This window comes from Eurytemora carolleeae, unplaced genomic scaffold (genome assembly GCF_000591075.1).
Source record: "Eurytemora carolleeae unplaced genomic scaffold, Eaff_2.0 scaffold497, whole genome shotgun sequence".
Lineage (NCBI taxonomy): Eukaryota > Metazoa > Arthropoda > Copepoda > Calanoida > Temoridae > Eurytemora > Eurytemora carolleeae.
The window spans coordinates 205,463-216,804 of NW_019396482.1; the positions used below are offsets into that span (position 1 = coordinate 205,463).

An 11,342-nucleotide genomic window follows, 5' to 3' on the forward strand; every position below is an offset into this window, starting at 1 on the left:
CAGTATATTCTGATGCATATTTAGCAGTATATTCTGATGCATATTTAGCAGTATATTCTGATGCATATTTAGCAGTATATTCTGATGCATATTCAGCAGTATATTCTGATGCATATTTAGCAATATATTCTGATACATATTTAGCAGTATATTCTGATGCATATTTAGCAGTATATTCCGATGCGTATGATAATGCATGTTTTGATGATTCTCTACTTACTTTGGAAATCTAGTTTAAGATCTGTTTGTTGATGAATCTGCTGGTGGTGAAGTTTCATCATTTTCTGCTGAGGAGAATTAAATTTGCCTAGAAATCATAAATCAATCAATCTATTCATTTAATCAAATAATCAAAATATCAATCAATCAATCAACCATTCATTAAATCAATCAATCATCCTATAACCTTGTTCAATCAATTTATTCAAACTATCTATAGTATCTATTTATGATATAAGTTAATCTCCTTTGAAAATTAAACAAAAATTTATCTTAATTCTGTTACTGACCTCCCTCTCCTCGAACTCGTTTAAGAGCATGTAGATGTCTAGATTCATGGAGATACTTCTTCCGTTCTTTAGGTATCCGCCCCTCCGCCTCTAGCTTAGCTCTAGCTTGCCGCCGTTTCAATATTCTAAACATAATATTATTATCTCCCCCTCTTGATTAGCTCTAGCTTGCTGCCGGTTAAGTATTCTAGATATAATATTACTATCTCCGCCTCTTGATTAGCTCTACCTTACCGCCGTTTTAATTTTCTAAATATAATATTTTTATCGCTGCCTCTTGTTTAGCTCTAGCTTGCCGCCGTATCAGTATTTAGGTATAATAGTATTATCTCCGCCTCTTGATTAGCTTTGGCTTACCAAAGTTCTAGATTTAAAATTGTATTTACAAGCCACCCTTAAAAATCTACAAATGATCATATTTCAGCGAAAAACCTCAAAAATGTTAGTGTCAATTATTGAAAATACATCTCCGAAAATAAACCCTTGTCATTAAATTAAACTACCCCTAAATACCTGTGATACTGTTTTGCGTTTACATAAAGTGGTTCTTCCTCTAATACCTCAGGACCTGGATAGTTAACATTAAATTATCTTTTATTTCAATTAATTGTGTCCTCAATTTTTTATCAACAAACATTAAATATCTGAGTTTTAAGTCTAAGTATACATTGGAACGGAATAATGAAAGAATGAATAACAAAATAAGGATAATAAGGTGAAAGAACTGATAAACTTTAAATGGGTTTCATGAATGACAGAATGAAAGAAAGGAGAAACGGATGAATTAAATAAATAGATAAGAAGGAACGGATAAATGAATGGAAGGATAAAAATGAATGAAAGGAGGCAAGGATGAATGAGAGAAAACATGCAAAAATTAATGAATGACCTGGTAATGGTATCCTAGGTCCAGTTCCGGCCCCTGGAACCATCATAATAATATTATTCCCGTTTTGTCCCGCAGATCCTCCAGGCAGCTGGATCAACTGGCTCCCTCCGACCTGCAATCAGGAACATCAGAAAATCAGAAAAATCCAGAATTTTTTTTTAAATTCAGAACTAATTTAGAAGAAAAATGTTTCAAGAGAGGTATCAATCACTTCATTATCGTTCAAACTTTCCCGGGCCTCAATAATAATAATGATACATCAAGAGGTCAAGCAGTAAATCTGTGGAGAAAAAAAAGAGACCATTGTTGAAACAAAATCTGGATCATAATAAAATTTGTTGTGAAGCTAAAATTCTTGATAAAAAACTTAACAACTAATAACAAAAACACTTCACTAACTGCTTCTACTCCAAGAGTTATTAAAATAATATTTATAGAAAAGAAAAATTGTAGTTCTTGAGATTCACAATAATTTCCCATTTTTACCTGTTGGTTGTCCACTGATACTGGTTGATAAATTAAAGTTTGTCCATCTGCAGTCTGCAAATAAAACAATAGTTTGGCAACAATAATCCCACTATTAAGGAAGAAAACATATTTTTCAAAAACTCAAGAAAGAGGATTTAATTTAAAAGTTTTAATTACAAGACAGATTAATGTGGCAGGGTAGGTGGAATAAATAAAAGTTAGATCTTAACTCTGTCCTGTGATTCAGCGCCAAACGTTAATTAAAGATTAATTCTTAAGTGCAAACAAGCAAATCTTCACGTATTAAAACAATACATTCAAAACGTTAAAATTGTAAAATCCGTTAAAAATGAAACAAATTGTTGACAAGAAACATCAAGTTTGTTGAATAATTTTTTTTTTAAATGGTAAAATTGTCCCAGGGTTCCTGTTCTAACATTGACTAACCTGTATAATCTGAGGTTGCGAGCTGCCAGGTTGTTGCTGCAGCATCAGCTGTTGCTGACCATTTACAGGAAGTACCTGGTTAGAAATATAATTATCTAATCATTCAATCGATCAATCAAACCATCTAAAATTAAAATTTTTCAGATTCTTTGCATTCAAACCTTAAATCAAATAAAAATCAAAATTTCACGAGTTATCTCATACCTGTAACTGCTGAATTCCTTCACCAGTCCCTAGCTGAACCCCTTGACTAGGTCCACCAACGTTTTGAACAATAATCTGCTGTCCGTTGGCGGTCTGGATCACCTAGATTTACGTATCATTAAAATTTTAATCATGAAGAGATAAATTATAACAATCATGAATTGAATCAAGGTATGTTGTATCTTTCCTAAAGACAAGTTAAATACGAGATGCATGTACAAAATTGAAAGGATACGGGGGGTGGGGTCCGAAAATCGTTTCTATGAGATCACCAAATTCATGTTAAATTCATGATTTGACAGATTTACAATATGTCACCTGCTGACCCCCTTGAGTAGTGGTGATCATTTTACAAATTTTCTGAATCTGAAATAATGGTAATTGTACAATTAGATTCAATACGTTCTGACTTAATTAAAGATGTTTCTTCACCATTGAAAATTGATCATTGAGTCAAATAGAGAGCGTCCCATATCATATTAGATAATTCGCCAAAATAAATATAAATATTTGAAAAACCTAGCATTTCCTGCAAGAAAATTCTTAAATTAGCCTTATTCAATTTTACAAAATGATTCATTCTTCTAAAACTTTCTAATAAGTCCTGGAAATTGTAATTTAGACCCATTGACGATCTTATATATGATATGGGACACCCTGTAAATATATATATTCGATGAAAGAAATTATTTCAAATTAATTAAATAATTTCCGAAAAAATTCAAATACGATGGATGTTTACAAATTGTCCGGCTACCATGTCAGGCCTACTCATTTATTGGCTGGAAGTATAATCTAGCGGTCTCTGATTAGTGAGTCGAGAGACGCCATTGTCCAATGCTGGATCTCAGGCCCGCCAGACCGCCGAGGATTGGCTGATCAACGTAAATGCGTTTTACGCAAATTCGTACGCAATTCCGATCAGACATTTACGCAAATAAATCACAAATGATAATATAATATTGCGTTTGTCAAAAAAAACTCGATTGTAACTTAAATTCGTCGAAATTTTAACTTTAATGTTGATGTTGGGCTGAGAACAAAGATAAATTTAGTGTTAACTAGGCTAGACTCGAAAAGGTTTATTGACCAGAATGCCGCGTTCCCTCGAGTCTAAACTGTAAACTGTGAACAGTATCAGTTAATCAAAACTAAGACGACAACATTTTTCCAAAATTTGACGGACGATTGATTATCAACCTAAACTAGGGATAACAATACATTTTAAGCGTGGTTCGACAGGGGATTCTGATTCACAAAAATACCCTTCAAAGCTTTTTATGATCAAGTATTGCATTAAATATCCATGTTTCCCATTTGGAAAGCTGATTATTTTTATTTGTGGTGAATGGTTTCTAATCAAACGTGACTTGTGCATTTCAGAAACGATAGAGAAATGAAGGTTTCAAATGGAATAGGACATGCCACTCTACAAATGGAGGGTCACTTGAAATTACACATTTATTCCATTAAGTATATTAACATTGTATAAAAAATACTTTAAAATCTCACTTTTGCCCTTAACTAAAAAAGTTTCATTAAAAAAGCTTTTGTCAATACTGGCTTCAGTGTAAATATATATTCGATATCATAATTTATAAAACAATATGTATCGATTCTATGAAAGTATAGATAATTTTCATCCCTTACACCACAGTATATTAAGAGGGATTATCTGATGAGTCCACTTAAGAAAATTACATAAATAATTTATTAACATTTGTAATATGGAAGTGTGTATAAAATGGAATAGTTTACATAATTAAAAAAGCTGTATTAAAAAAATCGTTATAAAAGAAAAACTCATAATGCGAAAATTTTCGCTTTTTTAAGGGTTAAACTTTGCATTTTTAGTTGTTTTTTATCGTGTTGTCAATTGGTATAAAAAACTGTGTTTTAAGACCTTTTTATGATAAAGAAAAACAAAAAATTAAACATTTGGTTATATACAATAAAATTGGGACTTACCCTTCTCAGGGATGCTGTACTGTATAGGATTTATGCAAAATAAAAGTTAAAAGAAGTATTTTCTGTAAATTGAAAATCTAATTAAAGTTTTATCAAAATTTAAACCAAAGGATTAATTTCTACAAAACATGTGGGATATCGTACAACTACAGGGTGTCCAAATAAACATGGGAATTAAGTGACGACTTCAATATCGTCTTTGTTCCGTGCGGTATTATAACGTGAAAACAATTTTAGTAGTATAGTATCCTAGTTAAAGCAATTAACATCTAAAAACTGGTCTTGGGAATTCCAAAGTGTGGTCTAAAATGTGGACCTTTAAAATTGACGGAAGAAATCTGTCCAGATTTTTTTTTATACGATAACAACAAAATTGTTCAAATGTTTAATATCTCTGTCAATTTTTAAGATATATAGAATGCAGACCACGTTTAGAAGAGCCCAGAAGACACGCATGATACACTTTTGTACAAAAAAAGTTTTGACCCCAATAAATTAAGAAAATCCGAGATAAAAGTAAAAAGGAGCTTTCTAATCGCCACCAAATCTATTTTTTTAAATCTCTATATCTTTGCAACCTGACGTGTTGATTTTTTAAGTTAAGTTTTTTAAGTTATCAAGTGAAATGGGTCTGTTTACACTGCACATTTATTATACTTAATGTGGATAAGATTATTTAAAGTTATAACTTGAATCTAAAAGTCAACTTTCTCTTTCAGAGTTTTCTGGTTGTATTTCAAACTATGAATTCTGCAAGCGCAAATAGTTAAAGATTGAAATAATAAAGATTTACATTGTAAGATTGCAATAAGAGCAATCATCTTAAGCGAAATGTTTCATATTTATTTCAGTGTCCTCTTTAAAGGGACTGTCCTTAAAGTGAAACGTAATTTCAAATGACCCTTCATGCAAAAATAGCAATGTTCGATTTACAACGGTATCCTTTAAACCTTGATCTGATAGAATTGTGGAAGATAAAGTCGTTTTTTCTGACTCGAAAATTGTTTAATCATGATATTTTCTCAGTTGCTTCTAAAAGGCAGGAAAGCGTTCGTTGCTTTTTCAAAGAAACCACAAAAGAAAGTAAACCGTTTAAAGAAACCAAAAATTGGAAATCTAATTCATACCTGATCAGACAAAGCTTTTAAGGTTGTAAATGGGGCATTGACATCTTTGACATATTCATGATTTCATATATTCCCAAAGTATGTTTATGATTTCATATATTTCCAAAGTATGTTTATGATTTCATATATTCCTAAAGTATATTAATGATTTCATATATTCCCAAAGTATATTAATGATCCATATATTCACAAAGTATGTTTATGATTTCATATATTCCCAAAGTATATTTATGATTCCATATATTCCAAAGTATATTAATGATTTCATATATTCCCAAAGTATATTAATGATTTCATACATTCCCAAAGTATGTTTATGATTACATCTATTCCAAAAGTAAATTATTGTTTCCATATATTCCCAAAGTAGATTTATGATTTCATATATTCCCAAAGTATATTAATGGTTACATATATTCCCAAAGTATATTAATGATTACATATATTTCCAAAGTATATTAATGATTACATATATTCCCAAAGTATATTCATGATTCCATATATTCCTGAAGTATATTCAAGACTTCATATCTCCCAAAGTATATCAATGATTCTTTATATTCCCAAATTATGTTTATGATTTCATATATTCCCAAAGTATGTTTATGATTTCACATATTTCTAAAGTATATTAATGATTTCATAAATTCCCAAAGTATATTAATGATCCATATATTCCCAAAGTATATTTATGATTTCATATATTCCCAAAGTATATTAATGATTCCATATATTCCCAAAATATATTTATGATTTCATATATTCCCAAAGAATATTTATGATTTCATATATTCCCAAAGTATATTCAAAATACCATATATTCCCAAAGTATATCTATGCTTTCATATATTCCCAAAGTATATTTATGATTACATATATTCCCAAAATATATATTGATGATTTCATATATTCCCAAAGTATATTAATGATTACATATATTCCCAAAGTATATTCATGATTCCATATATTCCCGAAGTATATTCAAAACTTCATATTTCCCAAAATATATTAATGATTCTTTATATTCCCAAATTATGTTTATGATTTCATATATTCCCAAAGTATGTTTATGATTACATATATTCCCAAAGTATATATTGATGATTTCATATATTCCCAAAGTATATTAATGATTACATATATTTCCAAAGTTATAGCCATGAAGTTTTTTATTCATACAAATTGTTGATGCAAAGAAAGTTTGCTCTCAGGATAAAATCTTGATATTTTGTAAATCGTCAAAACACTTATGAAATCCTTCCTAATCCTATATAGAGATGGAACCTGGAAGAATTTTAGAATGTTTAAAGGTTTTACTTGTTTCAGAAACATAATTTATATTTTTATTTTTGGTTTTAAACATTTTATTTATAACGAAATTATATTGAACTTACGTTTTACGACGATCATAGGAAGACAAAATTCTTTGAACAATTTTTATGTAAAAAATCAAAAAAAGATGGAACCTGGAAGAATTTTAGAATGTTTAAAGCTTTTACTTGTTTCAGAAACATAATTTATATTTTTATTTTTTGTTTTTAAAAATTTTATTTATAACGAAATCAAATTTAACTTAAATTTTACGACGATCATAGGAAGACAAAATTCTTTGAACAATTTTTATGTAAAAAAATCAAAAAAAAATCTGGAGAACTTTAATCACCAAGATGGTTTTGATTTATTTACCACAGTTTTGGCATTTTTTATTATTTTTTTTTATAAAGAATCGAGTTCCAATATGTATTATATGTTTGTTTGGGCAGAAAAAGTTATATTTATTCATATTTCAGAATCTTCTAAAAAAAGTTGCAATTTTGTAGTAAAAAAATTTAAATATACATGATAAACAATTTAATTCTTAATTGGACTGAAAAATTATCTTAAAAATATTTAGAAACCTTTTGCGAATGATCATAAAACACTAAAATGTTTAAAAGATATTTGCAAAAACAATTCCATGAACTATCCAAAAACGATGCAAAAGTGATCTCATTTTAGAGTGTTTTTCCATTTTTTTAGGTTAAAGATATAATAAATATATACAAACTTTAATATAATACAGTTTTGAAATCTTGAAATTTTTTAAACGATCCAAAACAATTAACAACACTGAACAAGGAAAATATAAAAGAAACCTCCAAATGGTATTGCAGTACTGCAGTACTTTGTTTTGTTTACATTGTTCCTGGAAACTGCAGTACTTAGTTTTGTTTACATTGTTCCCCGAAACTGCAGTACTTAGTTTTGTTTACATTGTTCCTGGAAACTGCAGTACTTTGTTTTGTTTACATTGTTCCCCGGAACTGCAGTGCTTAGTTTTGTTTACATTGTTCCTAGAAAACTGCAGTACTTTGTTTTGTTTACAGTGTTCCCGTAAACTGCAGTACTTAGTTTTGTTTACATTGTTCCCAGAAACTACAGTACTTAGTTTTGTTTACATTCTTCCCCGAAACTGCAGTACTTAGTTTTGTTTACATTGTTCCCCGAAACTGCAGTACTTAATTTTGTTTACATTGTTCCCCGAAACTGCAGTACTTAGTTTTGTTTACATTCTTCCCCGAAACTGCAGTACTTAGTTCTGTTTACATTGTTCCTGGAAACTGCAGTACTTAGTTTTTTTTACATTGTTCCCCGAAACTGTAGTACTTAGTTTTGTTTACATTCTTCCACGAAACTGCAGTACTATGTTTTGTTTTGCAGTTTTCCCAGAAACTGCAGTACTTAGTTTTGTTTACATTGTTCCCCGAAAATGCAGTACTTAGTTTTGTTTACATTCTTCCACGAAACTGCAGTACTTAGTTTTGTTTACATTCTTCCCCGAAACTGCAGTACTTAGTTTTGTTTACATTGTTCCTGGAAACTGCAGTACTTAGTTTTGTTTACATTCTTCCCCGAAACTGCAGTACTTAGTTTATTTTACTTGTTTACGGAAACTGAAGTACTTAGTTTAGTTATTTGTTTACGGAAACTGCAGTACTTTCTTTTGTTTACTTGTTTACGGAAACTGCAGTACACATTTTTTTATAGAAGTTCTTTTCATATTAGTTTCTTTCCATACTGTAAAAACAAATTGAATTGTTCCAAGAATATGAATTATGAATTTTTAATCACTAATCTAACATTTTTTTCAATTTTAATTAAATCATCATTTTGAGAGAAATATTGTTAAATGATTCTGTGAAATGATGATTTAGCAAACCCATTTATAAAAAATACAAAGAAATAAAAGAAAAATGGAATAATAACTCATATTTGCAGAGAGTTATAAACTTGGCCCTTGCACTAGGATTTTCCTTGAAAAGTGGTATAGTTTAAACTTGTTAGTTCTAATGGCCTCCTGGAAGAAAGCATTCATAAGTTTGTTTACAAAAAAGTTTACAACTGCTTTTGGGTGTAATATAAACCAGTCTTTGAGGCAGTTGATAAGCTTTTATTACTTCTCCAAACGTTTGTTTTATTTTTATAGAAAATAAAAATAATAATACAATTTTTTAATACTTTTATTGATGAATTGATATATGATAAAAAGGATAATCACGGACCAGTCCCTCTTAGTTAGGATGGATATCTGTAACTTTAAACTGAAATTAGAATTTAAAAAATTTAAAAAAATTATAAAAATAATTCAGAAAGCAATTACTGAAAGAAATATTTTTAATCAAGTAATTTCTCTTAATGTTTAGAAGAAATTAGTAAAATTTGCTGTAAGGAATTTAATTAAAAATTGATTAACCCAGTCTTAATTTGATTTTTACAAGATACCAGCTAAAGGCCTGGCTTTGCCCGTTGAATGTATAAAGAAAAAACTTTAATTAGAAAAATCCCATTTGAAATTTAGAATTTTGAAGAAAAATTATTTTAAATCTAAAAAAATCCCAATTGAAGTTTGAAGAAAAATGATATTCAATTAAACAAAAAACATAATTTTTTGGCCTGAAAAATGTCAGTTAATTTGGTCTAGCCGTTTGGTCACCTTAAAGCTAACATATATATAAACAACGAGATTGTCTCACGCTCTAAAGCAAAAACGATGAGAGTTTTGCCAACTTATACTTCTTAAAGCTAACAACAAGTGCTTTATGATGCTAAATGTACATGTACATGGCAGCAGAAAAGCATAAGTGAGTTAGAGTAGTAAAATCAAAGCACAATTTTTTTTTAAATCCTCTAAACACTCGAAAACCAAAAATTCTGAAATATCAATGGTATAGGATACAGGTTGAAAATATTGAGATAAGAAAATTGTAATTTGTGTTTAGTATTCAGTTCCTTTGGAGTTATATTTCAAAGATCAATATTCCAAATGTCATCAATTCAGAGATTTTTTTATTTTTCTATAAATTTTGATTACTTTTCATAATTTTTTCCTTCAAAAGTCTTTTATTATTTTCTGCGGAAAATTCTGTAAAATGTGTAAAATTCATTTAAAATCTTTGAAAGGCACTTTATTGAATCTGGGAGAATATTTTAAACATTTTCATTTTAAATATAAACTTCACCTTACTTCATATTTCAATCATTGAATGCAAGTTTTCAACATGAAAGGTTTAATGTAAATAATGTTTTAAGATTACAGAGTAAAAGAACGATAATCAATAACACATAATTATAAATGTGGTGCTTTCAAATTTTTTTTCAAAGTTTTGTCAACAAACCTTTAATCTTTTAAACAGAATTCATAGATTAAACTATCGACATCAGGTTGTAAAGATATAGGGTCAGGGATGAGAAAATAAGAGGTTTTTGAAAAACTTTTGGTACAGAAAACTTACTGCATGCAATGATCTAACTCTGTATAGCAGAAATTGTTAGGATGCACCACAAATGTTGCTATCAAGACCATTTTTTGGATAATTTTGAGAGCAATGCGTTTAACAGAACGATAAAAATGATCAAATTGAAACAAGCAAAATAAATAACAATAATGATAAAAAAAATAATAAAATTTGGAAACATAATGAAAAAGATAGAGTAAAGGAATGAACCGTATTGATAAATGGAGTAAATAAATGATTTTAATAACAGAACTATACATGTAGATAAATGATATTAATATAACAAATCAATATATTAATAAATGTAAATAAATTATATTAATATCAGAGCTATATATTAATAAATGTAATAAATGATATTAATAACAGAACAAAATATTAATAAATGTAAATAAATGATATTTATAACAGAACAATGTATTAATAAATGTAACTAAATGATATTAATAGCAGAGCCATATTTTAATAAATGCAAATAAATGATATTAATAGCAGAACTATAAATAAATAAATGTAAATAAATGATATTGTTAAATGTAAATAAATGATTTTAAAAAATGTAAATAAATTATATTAATAACAGAACTAAATATTAATAAATGGAAATAAATGATATTAATAACAGAACTATATATTAATAAATGTAAATAAATGATATTAATATCAGAACAATTTATTAATAAATGTAAATAAATAATATTAATAACAGAACTATATATTAATAAATGTAAATAAATAATATTAATAACAGATAAATATATTAATAAATGTAAACAAATTATATTAATAATAGACCAATATATCAATAAATATAAATAAATGATATTAATAACAGTACAATATATTAATAAATGTAAATAAATTATATTAATAACAGAACTATATATTAATAAATGTAAATAAATGATATTAATAACAGAACAATATATTAAAAAATGTAAATAAATAACAATAA

At 28.0% G+C, this 11,342-nt stretch overlaps 1 protein-coding gene across 1 annotated transcript in view; it reads right to left on the bottom strand.

The window, feature by feature from the left end:
• Nucleotides 1–2,910, bottom strand: part of LOC111704101 (nuclear transcription factor Y subunit alpha) — a gene marked incomplete in the record, with an annotated part of 4,194 nt that extends 1,284 nt beyond the window's left edge. The window contains 8 exon segments of the mRNA XM_023476235.1: nucleotides 221–307; nucleotides 510–634; nucleotides 1,023–1,077; nucleotides 1,399–1,510; nucleotides 1,885–1,938; nucleotides 2,314–2,388; nucleotides 2,518–2,619; nucleotides 2,836–2,910. Of these exon segments, the coding sequence (XP_023332003.1) occupies nucleotides 221–307; nucleotides 510–634; nucleotides 1,023–1,077; nucleotides 1,399–1,510; nucleotides 1,885–1,938; nucleotides 2,314–2,388; nucleotides 2,518–2,619; nucleotides 2,836–2,865 (640 nt within the window).
• Nucleotides 2,911–11,342: the final 8,432 nt, after the last annotated feature.